This window comes from Chaetodon auriga, chromosome 2 (genome assembly GCF_051107435.1).
Source record: "Chaetodon auriga isolate fChaAug3 chromosome 2, fChaAug3.hap1, whole genome shotgun sequence".
NCBI lineage: Eukaryota > Metazoa > Chordata > Actinopteri > Chaetodontiformes > Chaetodontidae > Chaetodon > Chaetodon auriga.
Window position 1 is genome coordinate 459,955 of NC_135075.1, and position 24,839 is coordinate 484,793.

At 40.9% G+C, this 24,839-nt stretch overlaps 1 protein-coding gene across 1 annotated transcript in view; it reads left to right on the forward strand.

The window, feature by feature from the left end:
* Positions 1 to 24,839, forward strand: part of LOC143335425 (dihydropyridine-sensitive L-type skeletal muscle calcium channel subunit alpha-1-like) — a 236,725-nt gene that overhangs the window by 122,750 nt on the left and 89,136 nt on the right. The window contains exons 20-25 of the mRNA XM_076754846.1: positions 11,050 to 11,156; positions 12,113 to 12,200; positions 12,292 to 12,399; positions 12,500 to 12,552; positions 17,882 to 18,028; positions 18,322 to 18,523. Coding sequence (XP_076610961.1) covers positions 11,050 to 11,156; positions 12,113 to 12,200; positions 12,292 to 12,399; positions 12,500 to 12,552; positions 17,882 to 18,028; positions 18,322 to 18,523 — 705 coding nt within the window. The remainder of the gene's footprint in view (positions 1 to 11,049; positions 11,157 to 12,112; positions 12,201 to 12,291; positions 12,400 to 12,499; positions 12,553 to 17,881; positions 18,029 to 18,321; positions 18,524 to 24,839) is intronic.

Consider the following 24,839-nt stretch of genomic DNA (forward strand, 5'->3'; position numbering starts at 1 on the left):
AGGGCGAATGAACCAGGTAATGTATAGGGCTACTCTTGAAAACAGTCTTCTTCCATCAGCTGATAAACTCTTTCCTGCCTCGAATGACTGGATTTTTCAACAAGACAATGCCCCTTGCCACATGGCAAGGTCAGGCAGGATGCCAGGACCAGAATATTCAAACCATGCCTCCGCCTGCTCAATCACCAGATCTAAATCTAATTGAAAACCTGTGGAACATCATCAAACTCAAAATGTAGAACCACAAGCCCAAAAACAAAGGAAATTTGTTTGAATTTTTACAACAGGAATGGGCTGCTGTGACAGCAGAACAATGTCAGAAGCTGGTAGAGAGCATGCCAAGACGCATGGCTGCAGTCATCAAAAACAATGGTTATACAATCAAGAATTAACTCCTGTGTGTATCATGTGACTAACAGACAGTAAAGAAAACATGGAATGCCTAAAAGCACTGTTTTTGACAGTACAATGCCATAGCTATTGATGTAAGAACTTAAGTGATTTTGGTTATTATCAAGAAAACCATGGAAAATGGCTAGATATCAGCTCTTAAATTAAACTCTTATGAACTATTTTTGTTGTTATCATTATATTTGTCCAAACAAATGTACCTTTAGTTGTACCAGGCATTAAAATGAACAAGAAATTGAAGAAAACAAGTCTAATAAATTTTTCCATGGCTCTATGTGTACATTTGTACAGAATATATAAAAACAGTAAATCAAACAAAAATCCTTCTGCCATAAAAAAGTACTATTGCCGATATTTTTATGACAAAACTACTAATGTCATATGTTGTATTGGACTTGGGAACTATGATTGCATTTGGGAAATACTATTGCATTCGAGAAATACTTTGAATATGTGAAGGGCAGGAACTGGACCCCAATGCCAACACACAGGAAATGCTCTTGTAACAGGAGACTGATGGATTAAATCTGTCGGTGCAGGCACTTGACCCGAAGCCACCAAAGGATGAAGTCGAAGTGGTCCAAACACTGTGGAACAGTTTGACCCTTTTACCGTTGGTGGGTGAATTGATCTCTATGCCGACAGACTGGAGATAGCCTGCAGGACTGTAGCAGGCAGACAGAGTCTGGATGCAGGGAAACTGAGAACTGGGCAGGTTGGGAACAGCCAAGGTCATAACGAGGAGATCAGTCCGAAGCTTAGTGCTGAAAAGTCTTGCATGATACAGAGAAACTATCTGGCAAGGAGTCAATCAATCAGCAGACCTTATATACGCACATAATGAGTGGCGAGACACAGGTGATCAGCTCAAGTGAGGGGAGGAGGGTGTGGCTAGGGAGAGCAGGTGACAGGGAAGGTGTGGAGTGGATGTGACAGGACTATGTATATGCACAATATATACAGTTTATAAAAGTACTGTTTCCAATATGGATAATAAATAGTATTATTGTGCAGTTTAGAGAAATATACAACTTAGAAATTGCACCAGATGAAATGGATAATGTGAGTATATATCAGCATTGATAACAGTAATACAAAACAAAGTGGGTTTATGATGTAGAATTGAGAAAGACAGCATCAACATTACATCATACATTACATGATGCTGGCAACAAACAATATGACAGCTGTTGGGATGAAGGAATGCGTTCTTTCTTACAGACTGGATCCAGCAGTCTGCTACTGAAGAAGCTGCTTAAGCCCCCTACTGTCTCATGCAGGGGGTGGGATATTAGGTCATATTAGGGGAATTAGGTCATTAAACCTTTGGGTTTAAAGTTTGCACTCGTTAATATAGAAAGGGGCACCAACCTTGTTGAGTTGAGAATACTTCTGAAGGTCAGTCAAAAATATGTACAAAAATATTAGTACATGATTGCCTTAATGGTTAAAGAAAGAAGAGTTCGGCTTTAACTAAAAAACAAGTTATGTGGTTTAACGTGGTGAGCAAAAGTAGACAAAAGATTACAATAACGCGCCACCAGGCAGGGAAAAGACAACCGACGAGAAAAAATTGACGTTCAAAAACTAAAGAAAACTAAAAATGCCAGAGATGCAAAGTGAAGTAAAAGTGAAGTCAAGAAGAAAAAAAGCATTTGCCATGGGCTGTGGGGGATGTACCCTCCGGTGCTTCATTTATAGATGAACGCTGTTATTTCATCATAAAATAAAAATAAAAAAAGCATTGACTAATGGTTGCGTGTGATGGACTTATCTGCTTCTCACTATGGTCACTATTTAAACAGAGTTTAAATGATGCCAACCTACATGATAACTAATAGTACAACTGACTAATAGAACAAAGAACAAGGAGAGGCAGATTATATCTGGTGAATTAAGCACTACTAATCTAAAACCTAACCACTACTAGTCTCTAGATGGCAGTATGGTTCCATGGTAGAAACCCGGACAAAAATGCTTATGAGAATTAAGATCATAGTTTTGTCATTTTGCAAGCCAGAAACAAGGGAAAAGCATTGATACCATACAAATTATGAGTTTAGTGCTGTGGGAACATCCAAAGTTGAATCAAACATATCGTTTGCATTATCCTGATGTGGTAGAAAAGAAAGCAAACAGACACACCAAACAGTTTGCTCTAGGAACTTGTCAGTGTTATACAGCTTTTGAGACCTGTTTACAGTCAATCCTGGCAGTTTTAACGCCTTCATCTGGTCTGGAAAGTGTCAATGATAGGTAATCCTTTGTAGTTGGAATGTCTTTCCTCCCCACCTCTCCTGGAGGAATGCAGGAGGGAAAGGTCAGTTGCAGGGCTCTTGTTCTCCTACATTATCTATGATTGATGTCAGCCTAGCAAACATCCTCCTCTCACCCACCTCCTTGATTGTGTCCAGTGTGCAGCCGAGGACAGAGCCAGCTCTCCTGACCAGTTTGTTAAAGGTCCCATTTTATGAAAAACTCACTTTTTCTTGAATTTGGGGCGTTATTTTGGGTCTCTGGTGCTGCCACACACAGACAAAGTGTAAAATAAGACCGTCCATGCTTTTTGGTGAGATACGGATTTCTGAAAGCACCCTGCCTGCAGCTTCCAAACGAACCGATCAAATTCTCCTACGTAAGGCATATTTGCATATTCCCACCCACCCGCCACCACCACCCTCCCCACCTCCCTCTCTCCACCCACTAGATACAGCGCTACCTTCTCACAGATGCGGCATTTCATTATCGAAAGCACCGTGTTAGGAATCATGATGTCGAGGCACCACACGCAGTGTTCTGTTGTTGGCTGTAAAGATGAGCACAAATTGCTCCGTTGGCTCCCAGCCACAGAGGACAGAAGATGGATTGAATTCATTTTTGAAGGCAACGTCCCAGCTACAGCTGGCAAAAACCTGTTAGTGAGTGCTAACCACTCGAGGCTGACTGTTTCTCCAACCTTGGTCAGTACAAGGTAGGATTAGCCGGGAGACTTTTTCTAAAAGAGGTTTCCATCCAACTTTGTGTGGAATACCTGCAGACGAGACACATGTAAGTATACAAATAATTAGCCGTGTGTTTCTTTTGTAGATTAGCATGAACTCTTGCATGTTGTAGCATATGTTTTGCCATTGACACGACATAAGGCAAACTGCTAGTTTTGAGACTACAACTTCAGGTATCAAAGGTTAGATAGCTGCTACTGTAGCTTTTGGTACATCACACCACAAGTTAGAATACAATCCAAACATTTTGTGTAATACGTTTCTGATCTTGCAAATGATTTAATGTATATTCAAGGGAGATGTCAGCATTTACAAATATTTAGCTGTGTTTTTTTTTCTTTTGCAGTTTTACACGAGCTAAACAAGTGGTCATTTGCCATATAGCACAAAGTAACGCTAACTGCTAGCTTCTAGTTAGCAATCAGCATGGTCTCCATATGCAAACCTAGCGACCCAGTCAGTCAAGCGATACATACACAGACACTCCGCTGAGTCTAACCTTCGGGAATTTCAGAAAATAATGTATTTGGAAATATTTTCTTAACTGGAGTATGTTAGCAGAGCCTAGGGCAAAACAAGTGTATGGTTGAGACTGCTACATTAAAGCACAATTTACACTCTAAGCCAACCTTTCTGTGCAATGAGTTTCTTCTCTTGGATTGTATTTATGAATGATTCTTTTTACGCTGTATGTAGCTGTTGGCATAGCTATACATGTAAGATAAAGTTGATGTCACTTCTCCTTTTATATGGGCCAGTGCATCATTACAGTTACCTGGTGCTGATCAAGTGTAACAGTGAGCTGTTGCAGCCTTTAGTGCTTGAATTTATTCTGTAACAGTGCTGTCATGTTTTACTCCTAAATATGCCCTGTTATCATAAAAACATACTTTGATTACAGCTGTCCAGACTACTGTGTCCTGCAAGAACTAATGTTGTAATGCACTGCATTACAACGATAGTCCTAATAGAGGACAAGCCACCTCATCATCAGGGGATCCTCTCTTCAAACTGAGCTTTCCAAAGTCCAGGAAGGGAGAGTGCAGAGCCAAACCAGTGAAGACTGAGGCAACATTCCGTAAGTGGTAACTTTTTTTTTTTTTTCACTCAAAAAAATAAACATTTATATTGTACATGACACAAAGTACTGCAACTTGATACTTTCAACACAATAAATAAACCAAAAAAATACACACTTAAATACCTGAGAAACTACAAAATTCAAAGTGCAAGTGCTACCATATTAGCAGTTGTTGAATAATGTAGTAAGTGATACTATTGATTCACTTTGTGTATGTGTGTGTGTGTGTGTGTGTGTGTGTGTGTGTGTGTGTGTGTCTTGTGCGTGTGTCTTGTGTGTTGCACAGGGTATGTTGATGATTTGATGGACGTGATCATGGAGAAGGTCTTTGTCGACCCATCAACGCACAGAGCTGAGATTTTGAAGATAAACATCCCGCCGGACCTGTCTTCACAATATGAGCATCCAGACAAGGAAGTCATCGCCAGCTACGTGTCAAGATTCAATCAGGGGGTGGGGTGGGGTGGGGGGTTGAAGCCTCCGTATTTTCCCTGAGCATCAGGAAACTCCCGACGTATTTGAAGTACAACACATGATGAGTGATGACTACACGTATCTTCCACCCAATGAAGCACCAGCTCACAAAACTTTTGTGAGCTTTTGCTAAATTCTTGTAATGACTGAGAAAATTGAACATTATGTTAGTCAACAGTTTCTATAATGTCATCTGTATTCACATATTTCTAATTTGGAGTCAGTGAATCCTTCACTTGTGCTGTTTTTCCATGTACAAATATTCATGACTGCGGTCAATAAATTTTTATGGTGTATCTGTAAAATGCTTCATGTGAATTCATGTGTAATATACAGTGTCTGCCTCGGAAAAACTTGGCTATATGTTCAAGAAAAAGTATGATCTGAATATGTGGCATTGGCTGACTGTATTTAGTTTATTAGACTTAGACTTCAGACTGCTTCTTTATTGATCCCAATTTGGGAAATGATTTTGTTGCAGTAGCAATTAAACATACAGGCAAACACAGAATGTATACAAAATTATTTCGAAAAAAGTAACAAAAAATATCAAAAAATATATAAACAGGAATAAAAATAATAATATAACTAAGTAAAACTAAATATATAGTTATATAATATGTATTATAATGTTTCATACATATTATATCATATAATAATAATAAAAAATACAAAATAACAATAACAATAATAACTATATAAACAGTATTTACAGCAAAGGTTGGTGGATTAACTGTTTAAGTACTGGTACAGTGTGATGGCTTGTGGCAGGAATGATTTCCTGAAGCAGTCTTTGTGACAGCGGAGCTGGAGCAGTCTATTGGAGTAGGAGCTCCACTGTCTGTCCAAGGTGGTGAAGGGTTATCCATGATGGATAACAGTCTGTCCAGTGACCTCCTCTCCACCACCTCCTCAAAAGTGACTAGTTTGCAGCCAATAACAGAGCTGGCCTTCCTGATCAGTTTGTTCAGTCTGTTGATGTCGCCGGCTCCGATGCTGTTCACACCCATCCTGGCGTCCCTACACTGACTCCCTGTGCGCTACAGAATTCATTTTAAGCTTCTGTTATTTGCTTTCGAATGTCTAAACATCCTTGCTCCACCATATCTGTCTGACCTGCTTCAGCCTTACTGTCCACCCCGATCCCAAAGATCAGCCGATCAGCTGCTGCTGGCAGTCCCCAAAACAAGGCTGAAGTTCAGAGGAAACAGAGCGTTTGCCACCGTTGCTCCCAAGTTCTGGAACTAATTGCTTTTTAACATTCGACAGGCCTCGTGGCTTCGTGGTTTTAAATCTCTTTTAAAAACACACTTTTATTCCTTGGCTTTTAATAAATTTTAATACACTTAATAACTTAATAAACTTATTTCCACTCTGTTTGGCATCCTCTCAAAAAAGCACTTGTGTGAGCTTGTTTGTTTGTTTGTCTGCTTGCTTTTATGCTTGTACTTTTAACTCAATTATTGTTATGTCCCAATGTACAGCACTTTGGCTACCCCTGTGGTTTTTTAAAATGTGCTATATAAATAAAGTTGATTGATTGATTGATTGATTGATTGATTGTTCCCCCAGCACACTGTAGCAAAGAAGAGTGCACTGGCAACAACAGACTGGTAGAAGATCTCCAACATCTTACTGCACATGTTGAATGATCTGAGCCTCCTCTAGAAATAGTCTGCTCATCCCCTCTTGTAAACAGCGTTGATGTTAGTTTTCCAGTTCAGTCTGTTATCGATGTACACTCCGAGGTATTTGTATATGTCAGGGTAGTCAGTAATCCAGGAGACTGTGGGTGCGTCGACTCCCATCATTTGCAGCTTCTCACCCAGGAGCAGCGGCTGGATGGTATTAAATGCATGGGAAAAATCAAAGAAAATCCTCACAGTGCTGCCACTAGAATCCAAGTGGGAGTGAGCATGCTGCAGCTGGTGTATGATGGCGTCGTTCCACACCCAGATGGGGTTGGTAGGTGAACTGTAGAGGGTCCAGTGATGATTTCCTCTGCGGTCGGAGGTGGGCCAGGACCAGCCTCTCCAGCACCTTCATCATGAGCGATGTATGGGCATGGGTCGATAGTCGTTGGGACCAGATCGAGATTTCTACATTGGAACAGGAACCACGCAAGATGTCTTCCACAGCACTGGGACTCTCTGCAGGCTGAGGCTTAGGTTGAAGAGGTGTCCCAGCATCACGGACTGCTGGCTGGCACAAGTCTTCAGGACTCTGGAACTAATGCCATCAGGGCCAGCAGCCCAGGTGCAGCATCTCCAGCTGTCTTCTTACCAGTGGCGGCTGGTGAATTTTTGTCTTGGGGGGGCGCACTTAATTTACCAAAACTAAAAAGCGGAGTTGGCAACGCCGGACCACAAGAATTAATGTATATTATGTTTACAAATAGACAGTTAAATGCAATTGAATGTTACCAGTTAGTGAATTTGAATTTATCTCCCCAGTGTTTGATGTTTTGCTCCAGATAAGATATAATTGGTACACACAAACCCTTAAAATCTCCTTTTCCATCATTAAACAAACCAAGAATGTAGAAATATATTTTTTACTTACTTGTCTGAAACGAGTATCCGGCTCAACCCTAATAAAAAACATCAAAATTAGCAATACAAAATAAATTCACCTGACAAAATACGAAAAGGAGAGCTCTTTTCACACATACCTGTGTAAAACACAAGAACATCAGTACAGCACCTTGACCAGGCTTCTACATGCTCATCCTTTAAAGAGAATAGGAGAAAACAGCAAACCCCATCAGAAACCATCGCTATGCTCCGCTTAGCCTAGTTTAGCCGAGCTTGAGATCGGTAAACTAGAATATTACAAAGAAGTGCTGTACACGATTAAAAATACATATACACGGTGAAATACACATTATGAAAACAGGGAACATTATTTGTGAGTATAAAATGAGATTTGCGTGTCTTATATAACATTCTTTTAGCACGTTTTAACTCGCAAATCACGGGAGCACTCGTGGTCTTACCTCTCCTCAGCAGAGTCTGCAGCCGACTAAGGAGAAAGCGCGAATCCAGTGACATCGCTGAAATGTCAACAGTCACACAGCAAAAATACAATTAACAAAATAAAAGCTCCCCCAAAATAAAACATGAACAGAAAAAAAGGATTATTGGTGAAATATAAAACTATTGCATCGGTTACACAAAGATAATGTTACCTGTGGCACCTCCTGGTAGCATATGTTCTCAGGCTCTGACTGCATTGTTGCACAATTTCCACACGTGCACCTATAAAACAAAGAAAAAAAATTGACGATTCATGCATGAATAAAGCTAAAGAAACAAGAAACCTTGCATTCCAGTATCTGAAACCAATAATAGCACCAGTGTTTTAGATTTGAATGTGCATGCTCTGGCTAGCTACTTTTTCTCAACCTGTGGTGAATGGCCAGTAGTGCTAGGCTTTCTCAAGTTTACGTGAACACATCTGGTTGACAATTTGGTACCTTGAAACTTGCGAGACATAACTTCAAAATCAAAATTTAGTTTACTTATGACTGTAGTGTAAATACAAATTCAATAGGCTTACTATATAATTGCCTATCTTCTAGAGATAGTTAGTGGTGGCAAGTAGCGTTTATCTTTTACAGGAAACAGGCAGTGACACTGACTAAAAATATCTAAGTTCCACAAAAAAAATAGAAAGAAGCGTCCTGTGGAATACTCCGAGGTTCTGTAGGAACCTCCCCTCCTTCAGGATCCGATTCAGGTTTGAACATGTACAGCTGAACTACTGAAGAACTAGGTCTGTTCTGTCTGTTGGAATTTCCCCTCGCGGGACAAATGAAGGAATATTGAATTCACCGAAACAGAGGGACATAGAGGTAGGCGACAATCTTTTCCTAAAAGCTAGTTCCAGCAAACAGCTTCAAAAACATGTTTTCTGAAACTCATAGCCCTATGTTAAATTGCTGAAAAAGTTTATAATATCGGACCTTTAAGTGTTCAATTTCAATTCCATATCTCAGAGCAAAGTTAAGAACTTGGTTAAAATATTGAGTAGGCACATGTACACTCTGATGGAAGCCAACTGAGTTTAATATTGAGATAAATGCAGTACTGAGGCTATCATTATCAACATCCACGTGAACATTAAAATCACCAACAATAATGTATCTCAGAGAAATCAGATATAAATTCAGAATAAGGACCAGGAGTATGGTACACAAAAACAAATAAAACTGGCTGCTGGCTGGCTGTTTTCTCAGTTTGGTGTGAAAGACAAGAACAAGGCTTTTGAATGACTTTGGGATTGATTAATAGGCTTGAGTCAAAGATGCCTGCAACTCCACCTCCTTCACCGCTGCCTCAAGGAATATATCAAGTGGCTTCATTTAGACTAACATACTCTTCATGACACAGCCACTTTTCCGTTAGACAAAATCTGATATCAACTCATTTGCTCACACAACTTGAGAAGACAGATAAGAATGAATGTTAAGAAGTCCACATTTAATTAACTTGTTGTCCCACTGGAATGGTAGTGCTAATTTTTTATCATTATTATTAAAAATAAGACTAATTTTAATTTAGACGAGCGAGAGCAGCAGAAGTACACCATTTGTAATGCAGCAACAGGAAATGGAGTGTTACCTCAGGAAGTCAGCACGTTGACCTCAATCCTCATGAAGGGGGTCCTGGCTGCAACACCCCATGCTGTGGGTTCTGACCAAGAAGGTCTCCAGCAACCGCCAACAGAAAGTAGGCAAAACCATCTTGCTTCCTCCTCATGACTGAATTGATGTCAAAATAATATTTTTAACACTAAAATTTCATTATGAATATCCTCGTATTTGTTCTTAGGGTAATCATAGCCCCTCTTTCACCACTGCCAAATTCATTGCCTAGTTTACTTTATCATCCACTGATCATTATTACAGATATTGCATTCCAATGTTAGTGTGTGATTATCAGTTATTTCATTTATCCTGTGTTAATAGATGCCAGGTTAATAAAGTTCTATTTTGCTAGAAAACCCAGAGTGGTCATTAATTGGACCTGCACAGGGATGGACCTGTTGTTGGGTGGGTTGTTCCAAAGCTGGGCCCAATTCAGCATAGAAGAGAATTTGAATTGACTCACTAATTACTCATCATCATGGGCTAGGAAGTCCTCATGATCCCTGAACAAGTGTTCACATCTCAGACTTCAACTCCTCAAACAATGCCATAGCAGCCACAATTTTGGATTACATGAGTCGTCATGAGCACTATTTATAGCCTTTGTGCCAATCAGTGAGGTCGTCTTTGTGAGATTCAGTGAGATTCTGTCTTTATTTTTTTTTTCTTAAGTGATTTTTTTTCCTCACGACCCTGCCTATCGATACATAGTTTACTTCACATTCACTAAAACATACCTGTCAAACACCAACCACTGTCAACATAGTGAGGATGTCATTCATGAAATGTGATGTAATCCATAATAATCCATAACAAGGTCAAGCTTGCCTTCTCTCTTTGCATGGGTCTTCTCTCAGTTCTTTAATTGTGCCTCTTTGTGGCTTTCTGAAGAGGTTGAGTTGCCCTTTGGAAAACTGTGTGCTTTTTAACATTTCTCCACCAGACTGTTCTGGTAACGGAACAAGCTCAACGATGGATCGATATCAACCGTCACAGGGCTAACACTAATCAGTAGAAGAAATCTGAGCCTGCATCTTAAAATCCAACACAGACACGGGGAGAACATAAGCATGCATCTAGCTGTCATATGTCTCCAAGGTGTCCAGATGATCACTTGTGTTCAGATTTCATTTCTGTTTATGTCATTTCTGCTTAAAGGTAAAAGGGCCCTGCGCACAGTTATTATGGGTCACAAGACTTGCTTCACAAGGGCTAACAAGGAATATACATGTACAGGATATTCCAGCTGTTGAGACTGGCAAAATAAAGTAATTTACAACATGAAGACAAACTGGAGCTTTTCTGACCTGCAAAGCTAAATTGTCACCATGTCAGTTAGCAAAGTAAAGATGTTTGACAGTGGGTGAGCAATGGCATCTACAACATTTTAAAAAGTTGAGGTCTTCATAATGGATATAAATGTTCTTTTTCAGATGACAACATATGGTGCCGTTCTTCACAAAGGGTCTTTCTGCCGGAACTCTTTCAACATCTTGGATCTTCTGGTGGTCAGTGTATCTCTCCTCTCAATGGGCATGGAGTAAGTGAAACCTTGAAATATACTTAGTCTTATTGACTGACCTCTCGCATGCAAAGAGCTCCATTATATATTTTGTTGGCTCCAGGATTTGATAAAGCAATGCCATATGCCAGTGCCCCTGCTATGTCCACAGTTCTGGGAAATCTAGGCATAACTGCTGTGTGCAGCAGTTTATCAAAACTTAAGAGATGAGTATTGCCCAAGACATCAAACAGAAGTTCACTGATCAAACCCTGAACTACCCTAACAAAACAAAATTCAAACAAATGGGGTTCCTAACCTACATGGAAAAACAGGAGAAAAATGCTCAACAACAAACAAAAAGGACTCCATATTTACAGTGTACCATTTACAACAAATGATTTACAAATTTACAGAAAGTTAACAAAAATCTACACCAATGTTTTAGTTCCATTTCAGAATACTTCTACTTCCAAAAAGCTATTTACCAGAGGCCTGTACTACGTAGCAGGATTTTTGGATAATCAAGGTAACTTTATGTTAACCCTGTGTTGTCAGGGTTGCAATGGTGATCCACTTCCTACCCGTATAAACTGCCATGTTAACTAATGTTGCACACCAAACGTGTTTCAGAGCAGGTTATGTTTGAGATAACAGATCAGTGTATATGAAAACACAACAATAATAGTATTAATAATAGTATTAAGATGTGGCAAGTGTATTGTTTTAAGCCTGGATTATGTATTTGTGTAATATTGAAGTCTGTTTGTAAAATACACTGCTATGCTGCCAGTGGTCATGTTCATGTTTACTGTCATTGTGATTGTTAGACTTAGTGAAGCCAGATAACAAAAATATATCCTGGGTATGTGGACCTTGCTTCATAGTACAGGCTCCTGGTTGCTGTCAACTGGAGTTTTAAAACGACTTATGTCACCCATTGGTCCAGTGCAGAGGCAGAAATCCTTTCAAATGTACCTGTCATTATCATCTAGATCCAGCGCTATCTCAGTGGTGAAAATTCTCAGGGTGTTAAGGGTACTCCGGCCCCTGAGGGCCATCAACAGAGCCAAGGGACTCAAGGTATGAGATTTCTATCAATGGACATGTAGTTTGGAAATGACCTCATACTGACCTGATTCATTATCTGTTTGTAATCTCTCTATCTTTATAGCATGTGGTCCAGTGTGTGTTTGTTGCTGTCAAGACAATTGGAAATATTGTACTGGTCACCATGCTACTGGACTTCATGTTTGCCTGCATTGGAGTCCAACTTTTCAAAGTAAGAAGAGAAGGAAATAAAATGGCATACTACAGAACTGTATTTGGTAAATAAACTGTTTATCTGCCTTCTCATAAAGACAATTTTGTTGCATTCTCAGGGCAAGTTCTATTCCTGCACAGATCCTGACAAAATGATTGAGGAAACATGCAAGTAAGGAATTTGTTGTTGTTGTTTTATAACAGTGATGCTGTGTAGCGCTAATGCCTTGTGCATTACGTAGTAAGGCCTCTTGGTTTTCGATATTTGCTCAATGTATATTCTGCATAAAATTCAAAGGGAAAAGTAATTCAAATTGATTTCAACTTGGAAATTAGAAAAGGAAAAAAAAAAAAAAAAAAAAAACAGAAAACAAGGCACATTTGACTAAGGTCCTCATACAAGCTTTTTCCAGGACTTTTCTCAGGTCTTCATGAGTACATGAAAATTGCTCAGTTCTCACCATGTGAGAGCAAGACTAAAATGGTGTGTGACACCAGTGACCAGACACAGGCAACCTCAGCTGTGTAGCAAAACCAGACCAAAACTACAAATGGCATCCACTGAGAGGAGGTCAAAGGTCATCACTGACCAGAAATCAGAAGTCAGGTGGCCAGAGAAAGATCAAAGAGGACATTCACAATGGACACACGAGACTGAAAGTGCTTTCCATGTGGCTAATATGGCTCCTCATTTCCCTCATTCTCGTCTCTTCCCCATGTCAACAGCTCCTCCCTGCAGGCATATGAGAGAGATGCAGGGAACAGAGAAAATGCACTTATGAAGTAACTACTCAGGGCTCACACAATCCCAACTCTCAAATCTGTAGATATAACTCTGTATCAATTTAAAAGAAAAATCAGCCAGGGTTTGATAATAGCTGGTCCAACACTACACTAATATCATACATATATGCAGCATGAGAGCATCATAGAATGAATCATAGAATACGAAACTACACATGGCCTCTGCTCTGTTACCCCTCATTTCACCGGTGCCCCAGGCCGCAAGTTTGATGAGATTTGCTCCTTAGGTTGGTTACATATGAACCCCTGGGTGTCCAGATCCATGTTTGTGAGAGTCAATGGTCCACTGCACTTCCAAGGTTGAAACTGTCACACATGGCATTGACTACTTATTGTGTTCACAATATCTCTTGCAGCATATGAAAAACACCATATGGCCATGTTAACATTGTTAAAAACTTGATTTTCTTTGGAGGGTTTTTTTTGGAACATTATTATTACATGACTTTTAACATTTCACTCATTACTGCTATAATATTATATGTGTGTATATATATACTGTTTGCATGCATGTATGTAGTGTTTGTATGTATATGTATGCATGTTATTGATGTAGTTACACTCATGGGGCTCTATTTTCATTTCCGTCACCGGCGCAAAATCAGGTCCACTTTGCCACTGGGGCGTGGCGGCGCAGACTTTGGTAGTTTCGTGCACTGCGCTGTGGGCGCAACTACTCCCCCTTCTCATCTCAGTCCCATCCAGCGGCGCAACTTGGAAAGAGGGAGGGGAGAAGGCGTGGAATGGGTTTGACACAGCCGAGTCGAATCTTCACCAATCACACCAGCTCCTCACCTCACCTTTCAAAACGCCGCTGGCAAGACGCATGGCAAGTTTCGAGGATGACTGAGCCCGCAGCCGGGGTGCGCATCGGATTCCTGTGACATGCAAAAGAGTAGTTGATTAAAGAAAATTGCATAGCCTACAGTGTTGAAGGCATTATTCTCTTGGCCCACCTGCACTCCTGCTCACTCATGTCTAAATATGAAGTCCTTAGATGGTAAATCATCAGCCTCTTCCTCCTCCTCCTCCTCATCCTCCTCAAAGCAGAGAAGATGTACTTCATCTTTGTAGATAATGTTAAGCATTACAATGATAACATTTGTACTTGGAATGAAAAGATGTGGGTAATAGCGGCAACAATCATCACTTACGTTTTTTCCATGTGTGTGTCTCTCTCTGTCTCTCGAGTGCTCTGAGATAGATGCAGTATATATGTTCTGTCGGATGCCAAGGCTGTTTCTGGTTGGCACAGCGACGTTAATTGATTAGTTTGCATCCCTGTTTCACCTGTGTACATTCGTTCAGGTTGAGTGACCATTACGCAGGCCGAACGCACTTGCGATGTGGTCAGATGAGATACTGATCAAAATATATAAATTTAGGTCTGACTGTATGTGCTGACTATAGTTAGAGATAGTTGCATTGAATCGTGGCTGTTGCTAATTATTGATCACAGTGGAATCCCAGACACTGTGGAAACCTGCCTGTGAGGTATTGGTGATGTGGGCACACGACTCCGCTGGATTAGGAAAATTCACCTGCCCAGCGGCGCGCCGCTGGCGCACAGAGTTGACCAGGTCTGGGGTGGCAAGCTTTCAGCGCACTTTTACGCCGCCGGCGTGGACCGAAATGGACCGAAAATCCATATCCGCCTGCTGATCCTGCCAACACCTCCTCCTACTGCGCCGCAACGCCCATCCTGACGTACCTCTGTGCGCCTCGCTTTACCAGAATACCAAGTGCGCTGCGCGCCCACCTGCACTGCGCGAAAATACCACTGCGCGGGGTGTGCACCCTGTGCCCCGCCAGCAGCGGGGACGGAAATAGAGCCCATGTAGCTTACTTATTGCTGACCATCACATTTAATCAAGAAAATTTAAGTGCTTAAAATTATGGCATGGCTAATAAAAGATAAAATCAGTCAAGTTTTAGGACCATAATTGTTCCACAGCATTTCTTCTCAGCATTTCCTCTTGCTTTACCATCTTCCTCATGATGTAAACATTTTACCATGGCCAGTATCGTGGCAGGTACATTGTTTGTACAATGTGACATACCATAGTGAAACCATACCAACCATAGTTTCCATTACCATCATTGTACCAGGGTATTTTTTTTATAAGGGTTTACAGTACCATCAGATCATCTGACCAGCAGATTTTGATCAAACCACTGTTGGGGTCTTTTGAAGAAAAACAGCTCCACAACATCAAAAATCCACCACCATACTTTACAGTGGGTATGACACAGATATAGTGGATATCTTTCTGTCTACACCAATCTTTTCCATAGTGGCCTGTGTCACCTTATATTAATAGTGAAAGAGATGGTTGACTACTTAAGATTTTCAAAGCAAACATGTGAACTTCAAAATATAAAATAAGACTGCAGAAATATTTTGTCTCCTCTGAAACACATTCAAGGGACTCGAAATTTCATGGTTCCTGGCCTAAATACCCTATCTTTTGAACAGAAACAGGAGTTACCATTTCCCTTTACATGACCTAAATTGTAGGGGAATCAGTTCATTAAACCTCTAAGTTAATGTTGCATTCGTTAATAAAATAGGGGCACCAACCTTCCTCAGCTCAGAAGGATTTTATTTGTTATTTCTTGTAATGCTGATGTAATGATAACGAATGAACTAACGATAGACCAGTCTGCAAATCTGAACCTGATATGGATGATATGACGTAACACAAACAACTGTATAGAGAAACTTATGGCAAAATAATGGCAGAATGAGTTTGGCAATAGTGAGAGTAGTTATGAAGAAAAATGGGGACGCGAATGTAAGGTTAATTTCTCGAATGAATGGCTGAGACAATCTAAGGAAAATTGAGAGTATTATAACCCTATGGTACCAACTTGTTATTCAAACCCACATAAGCATGCCTACCTTGCCAGCGATGCTCCGGTTGATGTCTGCTCCGAACTGACACAAAGGGGCCCCAGGCATTGTTTTCTGTCTCCGATCTGCTCGGCAGTCCAGCAGGGGAACCCGGTGGAACCGCTGGGCTGAGTTAATCTTGGACAGAGATGTTTCAGAGGTCTGGATCTTCGGTGCTGGTAACAGGCACAGAGCGGCTTCTGATGGTTATTTAACCCAGACAGGTGGGTCGAGGCTGTCTACAGGTCTTTGGTGCGGAGAGTTGCCAGCCGTATGGCAAAAACTTTACGTTAATAATAAAATTGAGAGTCTCTTTGACTTTGGGGGGTCAAAAATGTCTCCAAAGTTATTATTGTGTGACTAGAATTTAACTTTGGAAAAATTGTGCGGCTCAACATGGCGAGTAAAAAATTTAAGTTTCACGATGATAAAAAAAAAACTAGCAAAAGTTTTTCTGAATAAAGAAATCAAGCTACCCGGTGTAACTATGAACAGCAACTAAAAAAACTGAGAGGGCAATGAGACAAGATGAACACAAGACTAAGAGAAGACTGAAGACTGAAGGAGAACAGTTGAAAACTAACAAAAGAATGAGAAGGAATGAGAATGAGGGAATGAACGAAAGAAGTAGAAGAAATGAGTATCTGTTGCACGCTGCAGGCAGTACAGTATATTCGCTCCAGGACGTGTCTAATGACCAATAGACTGTCGCGCATGTGGGATGGTTTGCAGGCGAGCGATGGGATTTCACCTTATAGACCAAGAATTAACGAATGATTTGTACGAGGGACTCAGCTGCTTCTCACTATGGTCAATCACATATATTCTCAATGATCAATTTTCAATGACATTTCAACATTGTTCACAACATGCGACAGTTTTTATGAATAATGACTACATTCTTCTATAATCATACTAACACATATGATAGCATTTTCTAATACTCATCCTAACATATTATGACTAATAATATAACTACTATTATTACTACTCATTATAGTCGTCTTATATAAAGCATCTAACTTAACTGCTACGAGCCTCTAGATGGCAGTATGGTTCCATGGTAGAAACTCAGAAAAACTTCCCAGGAGCACTAAGATCACACTTTCGTCATTTTATAAAAACACGGGAAAAGCACTGACATCATGCAGATTATGAATTTAGTACTGTAAGAACATCCAAAGTTAACTCAAACATATAGATTTAATTATCCTGGTGTGACAGAAAAGAGGCAAACAGACATACAAAAAAGGAATTTCTAATTTACAACCTATCAGCATTATCTGATTTTGTAGATTCTTCTGAGGCCTGGCACTTGTCCATTCTTATGTTTTTAACACCTGCATCTGCTTGTGGAGATGTAAAGAACAATTAGCATCTCCATGGGAGGGACTATAGGTGAAAGGTAACCTTTGAAGTTGAACTGTCTATATCTCCTGCTCCCCTGAAGGAATCTGGAAAGGTGTTCCTCAGCCAGACATCTTGTCTCTCTCTGAATTAAAACTTCCCTGTTAACAGTTCAAATGGTCAATAGCTCTTAAAAGTTGGGATATTTTATGACTGTCGAACTAATGTAAATTGAATGTTTGAAAGAACAAGCTTTCAAACATTCAATTTACATTTCTTACCTGTCCAAACATGCAAATTTCATCACCACGTCAAATTTCAGTAAAGCAATGTCAGACAGGCCTTTACTGTGCTTAAAAAGTGCTTTAAAACTGGTGTACATTAAAATTAGTTGTGTTCATTCTACCACTTATCCAGGTCCAGATTGTATTATTTTGATTAATCATATAACCCCCAGAGGCTGGTATATTAAGTACCAGGAAGGAGCACTTCATGAGGTGGAGGTCCACAAGAGGGAATGGACCAACTCAGAACTAAACTTTGACAACATTCTTAATGGCATGCTGGCTCTCTTCACCATTTCTACCTTCGAAGGATGGCCAAAGTGAGTAATTATCTGTTCTGTGCCTATTCTTTGATGGTTTCTATTAATTTCAGCATTGAAATCTTAATATTCTGTAATCTGCTGCAAGCATCATCTAGCTACTGCATATGTAGTTTAGTCACTGGCATGGAATCAATCCACAATACACTTTTCTTAAATTAATTTTTGGTGTATTAGTTATTTTTGTCTGTATATATTGCATGTAGAATGTAGAGTGTAGAATTTCTGGTAACTTGTTTCACTTTTTATTATGTGTGGGTACATAGATCGTGTCTCTTTTGTTATTTACCTAGGATACTATATAAAGCCATTGATTCAAACTTGGAGGATAAAGGCCCAGTGTACAACAACCGAGTGGCCATCTCAATCTTCTTTATCATCTACCTCATCCTTATTGCCTTTTTCATGATGAATATATTTGTGGGCTTCGTCATCGTCACCTTCCAGGAACAAGGAGAGCAGGAGTACAAGAACTGTGAGCTGGACAAAAACCAGGTATGTTAAAAATGACTGGAAATGAAAGGAAGTCAAGGTAGAATATGACAGGTGGTGTATTGCAAAACTGAAGGTGGATATATGTAGGCTTACAGGCAGGTATAGGTACTCAGACAGGAACTTGAATAAGCAGGCAGACAGGCCGATTCACATGTACTGTTAAGCCTGGTTTATGCTTCTGCGTCGCGTCAACGCCGTACCTACGCCGTTGACGCAGACCCCTACGCGGACCCTACGCCGTAGCCTGACGTGCACCTCCAAAAAATCCTGACTATGCATCGCGTCGACGCGTCGTGACGTGGAGGACTGTGATTGGTTCGCTCAGAACGTAATTTCCGGTTCAGTCGTAGCCCTATGGTCACAGCACAACAACACCGCCATTTTCAAAGTTACATTTGTTGTTCAATATCGATGAGCTCCATCTCCAAAAACAACCGCTCCATCTCAGTCGCCATTGTTGTCTTTGACCGGAAGAAAACCAAGGAATCCGACAAGAGCCCCCCGAAACCATACAAAGACACAGCCACACCCCCCTAGCGGCTTGGCGGTGAATTGCGGAGCAACGCGTTCCCTCGACGCAGAACTATGAATGCTTAGTGACGGCGTCGGGTGTACACCATAGGTACGGCGTCGCCGCGACGCAGAAGCTTAAACCAGGCTTTAGAGGTAAGCAGACTGGTAAGTTGAAGTGCAAATTCCACATTGCAGAATACAGGGTACAGGGACTTGAAAACATTACACAGACAGCATTGCAACTTTGAGGGGCTGTTATATGTACGCAGGGCTGATGCAGAAAGTGGAAACAGGTGGGAGAGAGAAAGAAAGAAAGTTGGTGAAATATATCCAGGTTTTCTGTTATTCCTCTCTTGCTGATTGAAGGCTCATGGCTCATCCTCTTGTTATTTCATCTTAAAAGTGCACTTGCTGTCACGGTGATGGATGAAAAAGCTTTACAGTTTTGTTCCATCTACACTGTGAACCTGGATAAGTAATCGGGAGTTGAGGCAATCAGTGTTTTTTTTGTAGTTCATTAACTCGAAAGTCAGGGGTTAGCAGAGCTTAAATATTTGCTTTAACATGTACTTTTTTGATTATGGTTAAATTAAAATGACCCAATTAAGTTCTACACATCATTCTTGAGAGTTTGTAGCCTGGCTGATAGTTTACAGTCATCCAGACCTAGTAATATTTTCTGAGTGAGTTCAAAGGTATTGGTCAGTCCTTTGGGATAGCTCAGATGTAGTGCGTGGATCAGGCCAAGCATTACCAGGAAGGCATTAGTAGGTCTGAGTAGATTGACCACCACATCACCTTCTAAGATGATGGAGGCTTGATATCCAATAAAACAGCATAATCACAAAGCAGCAAGCAAAGAATTTTAAAAAGGGTTGATTGTAGGGCTGAACAATATTGGAAATTATTTTTGCAATTGTGCAATATACTGTATATTGTGATATGAACAAATACAGGAAAATTCACCGGGATACACGCACTGTGATTCTTGTGTGAGTGTATGATATACAATTAACAGCCAAAATTTTTTCCTCCATTCTACTACATCTGCCACACTTAGTTCGGCCCCCTGCCCCTTCCAGAAATCAGACTGAACTCTTCCACACACCAGCAAGGGAAAGTGGAAAAGGTGAAGTGGTTTGAAAAAAACATCACTTTTCTAGAAAAGAAAAAAGAACAAAGGGACTGTTGCAATTATGTTATTTAAATGTAATCCACCATTTCTAATGAAGTTCAAATGTCTCTTTAATCTGCGTGGTGGAAGATACACACACACCCCTACTGTCACATTGTGTGTGTTAACCATTTCATTAACCATGCAGCAGTGGGTCGAGGTACTGATACCTGGAATACACGTGCTCAAAATCTACCTCTTGCAACTGAATGCCTACCTCAAGCATCGAGGCAACGTCATCTGTGACATGGCCCATGTTTACAGGCAGATGATATGCAGCTCTGCATTCACAGTGACCAGTTTGCTCTGTGCTTATGAGTGTGAAAGAGTGCACCTGATCAGTTTATCATACAACCAAAACAGACTAAATGAAGTGATATCAGGCTGACTTCTCTTGTAGATTCATCATGGTAAATCAGAACTGAGTTTTCCATCTATCCAGCAGCAAAAAAAGTTGATGGTTCATGCTGTGATGAGTTAAATTGCCCCACTGACATTGCCTGTTGCCTGTAAAAGTACGGGACATTTTGTACAGTAATTTTTTTTTTGTACAGTACACCTCCCCTTGACCCTGTCCTCCTCCCCTTGACCCTGCCTTGGTATATAAATAATGATGGCACCACGCAAGTGGCTGCTCCCCACAAGCTGCGTGAGTGCCAGCATTTTTCATTGTATTGTTTTGTTTTTGTGTCTTTCCTGTGTTTTTTCCAACACTAGTCTTGGTTGATCGTGCGTACATATGGATGTACAACTGATGAGACTAGCGATTTCCTTTTTTCTACTCTGTGGATTACTTTCATCAACTTCAGGTGATCCACTGAACTTCAGGTCCATTGTTTACACACAGTAACAGCTGACTGTGCTGAGCAACATGAGCATACTCCCAGTGGAAAGATCTGAGATCTCCAAGGAAATAACAGCGCAAACCAGACTGCAGAGGGAGTACCGAGAGTGTAGTCTTGTGTGTTTTTCTAAAACTTGGAGAATGGAGATCACACCAGACTCGCATGTTACGCTGGACAATTTTCAACTGCTGAGAGCGGACAGAAGAGGAAGGAGAGTGGTAAGAGGAAAGGTGGGGACATAGCAATGTTTATGAACAACAGATGGTGTAACCCAGGGTACATCAGGGTAAAAGAACAGTGCTGCAACAGAGACATTGAGCTGTTAGCTGTTAGCATTCAGCCATATTACCTCCCATTATCATGATAACTGTGTACATCCCCCTGCCAGCCAATGCAGCAGCAGCAGCATGCAAGCTTCTGCACACAGTAGTCTCACAGCTGCAGACATTGCGCTCCCAGGCCCTCCTTCTCATCCTCCACTCTCCCCACTCTCACACAGTATGTAAAATGACCCACCAGAGACAATAGGACACTGGGCTTACTGTATGTAAACACTAACTGTGCGTTCAGACCAAAAGAGGCAAAAGAGGCAAGGACGCCCGAGGCTGCGCGAGAAACAGGATAGCTTCCAAAGCGGCAAAATATTTTAGCCGCTTTGGTCGCTCTTCACGTGACTAACATCAAAGTTAAATCGCGCTAGTCATTTAAAGGAGCCGCAAAGCAGACTTCTTGACAGCAGCATAGTGCTGCTTGCTGTTGTTCACCTTCACCAGTTTAAAGTATGCCTAGTTGCATAGGAGGTTTTGTGTGTCATTAAATACAGAAAAAAAAAAAATCTCAGAGCATGAACATAAATCAAAACCACCATCTAGTCACGAGCGGATTGACGTATTGAGGAGGAAGCAATTAACAAAGGGCATTATGATTTACCCACCACAACATCAAACTTTTACAACTTTGAAATATACTAAAATTCTGTGGCAAAGACGTACCCTGGGCATGCAAGCCTTTCTTGCTTCATCTGAATGAGATGACACATTGCACAACAAAGCATTTTATCAACTAACTGACATTTAAATAGAGCAAAAATATCTTGATGTGTGCAGTGAAAAGTGCTTTTTTTTTTTCAAGCGTCTTCTTCGGGTGTACAGGCAGGCAGCAGCACACATCACAGCGATGTCATCCAAATCCATGATGAGTCCATATGATTTTGACCATGCTGCCGTGTTAATGACCATGTTAATGATACAATAATAACAATTATGAGCGGGAGTTAATTTAATGTCATAACCGCCTCACCCCATTTTTCCCCGTTCTTCCAAAAAAGTAAAACGCTCTTTGGCCACAAGATTGTTATGTTTTCCGGCTCCGGAGTAATTTTCTTTAGGCCTATAGAACACACACACACACACACACACACACACACACACACACACGGGTGCAAATGCGCGCTCCTTACGTCTCAGCTGCAGCATCTCTGTGCACAATCACGCATGTGGTGTTGTCTGCTTGTCTTTCGTTTGGTGTCATACAAGTTCGTCAAGTTCGTGTGTGTGTGTGTGTGTGTGTGTGTGTGTGTGTGGCCAAAGAGTCTTCCTTTTTTGGAAGAACGGGGAAAATGGGGTGAGGCGGTTAGCAAATTAAATTAACTCCCGCTCATAATTGTTATTATTGTATCATCAACATGGTCTGCGACGACTATAAATATGCGCGTTTAACCCTCAAAATCATATCGACTCATCATGGATTTGGATGACATCACTGTGATGTGTGCTGTGCCCGCACACAAGTGATCAATTTCTCGGCATCCATGACGGAACTAGGAACCAAAGTTACATGCGTTGTTCTTTGGAGCCCGCTCGAGTGAAGGACACCTCTACTCTGATTGGTTGCCGCCGGTTGCCGCTGAACCGCGTCATAGCTAATTACCATAAAGTTAACCGAGGTTCAACTTTTCATCTGGTGCCGCTTTGGACGCTTTAGCTGCTTCGGACGCTCTAGACGCGCGGCTGACGGCGGCTGACGGTGGCTGACGCTTTGGCCGCTCAGGACGCCGGGCTCTCATTGAAAATGTATTAACTTCCGGCGTCCTTGCCTCTTTTGCCTCTTTTGGTCTGAACGTACAGTAAGGATCACCTCTGATTACCTCTTCGACCGCTGGGCCGTTCCGACCACAATCTAGTTTATCTGCTCCCTGCATACATACCTCTGTTGAAAAAATAACCACTTACCATCAGGTATGTGAGAAGATGGTCAGAGGAGTCCAGCATGGCACTGAGGGACTGCTTTGACATCACTGATTGGGATGTGTTGTGCAGTCCACACTGGGAGGACATTGACAGTTCAGATGCCCTTCTGCGGCCCTGGCCAGCTCTCCTTGTGTAACGGTTGGTCTCCAGGTATCTCCTCCATGCTCTTGAGACTGTACTGGAAGACTCAGCAAACTTTCTTGCAACCACACATATGGATGTGCCATCCTGGAGGAGCTAGACTACCTGTGCAACCTGACTGGGCTGGCAAGGACACTAGCAGAAGTCAAAACTAGAGAAGAATCAGCCAGGAAGGACAAGAAGGAAGCAATTGTGTGTGGCCACCACATACAAAACCATTCCCTTTTTGGGGGCTGTATTACTTTTGCCTCTCCATTGCATCTGATATCCCTGAAGTTTAACTGACTTGGTGTTATAGTGTGATGATTAAGTGTTCGCTTAATTTTTTCACAATCACAAATTTTCAATAAATTTTGTTTAACTTTTTAATCATAATATTTCACTAATATTGTGAAATCGGCATGAACAATAATGAAATGTAAATTATAAATGACTGTCTTTAAAATGCAATTTACTGATGGTCCCTAAACCATTTTAATTGTAATCCACAGAAAGTAAGTTAATGGTAATCGAAATTGTACACTTAATGAAGAAAAACAATGTTACGGGCATTTTAAATGTCCAACTTAGTAGTTAGTTGAAGTTTTCAATACTTATAACAGTTAATTATTTCGAGCATTCAGGTTTACAGTGTAATATTATAAAAATCTTCTGATAAAGATCTAAAGAACTTCGACAATTTGCCCTTTTGAACCTTTTGAACGGCTCTTGTGGTTTATTCAGTTTATTTCCAAGCTGCACTTTGTCATCCCAATATTACAATTTTGCAAGTTATAATACACACATACAACACACACACACACAGCACTTCCGTCATGATCAGATCCATCTGGTCATGGCCAGGTCTTGGATCCATTTGGGTATTACACATATTTCAATATTTGTGACAAGACTGTGCCCTACAAGCTCTAGAAAAGAAAACTGGAGGCTCGTTTCATGCGCTGGACATATGTACAGTCTTCTTCATCCATGCTCCTATTTATGTTAAGCAGTTGCACAAACCCTTTTCTTTTTCTTTTTCCTTTTTCTTTGGACTTTTTCGTGGTGTTCAGCTCAATACATCAAACTTAGCTCTTCTCCTTTCAGTCCAAAGGTCACCATCATATTTACTCGTGATTGTAGTATGTACTGAAGTTGTCCACTGTCTGTGTGTCTGCGTCTGTGTGCCTCTTCCCCCTGTTGTCTGGCAGGAGATAAGGTCTCCGGCCAGCCAATCAACACATGCTAACATGGCTGTTGTCTGCAGCGGTATTCCTGCAGGCTTGGTAGCAATGCTAAATGCATTACCAATTATTTTGACACATTTGGAAAATTGTATTTTGACTTCCTATCCCTGAGCTTTTCAGCCATCCCTGTTTATATTGTAATTGCATTGGCCAAATTTGTTGCTATCT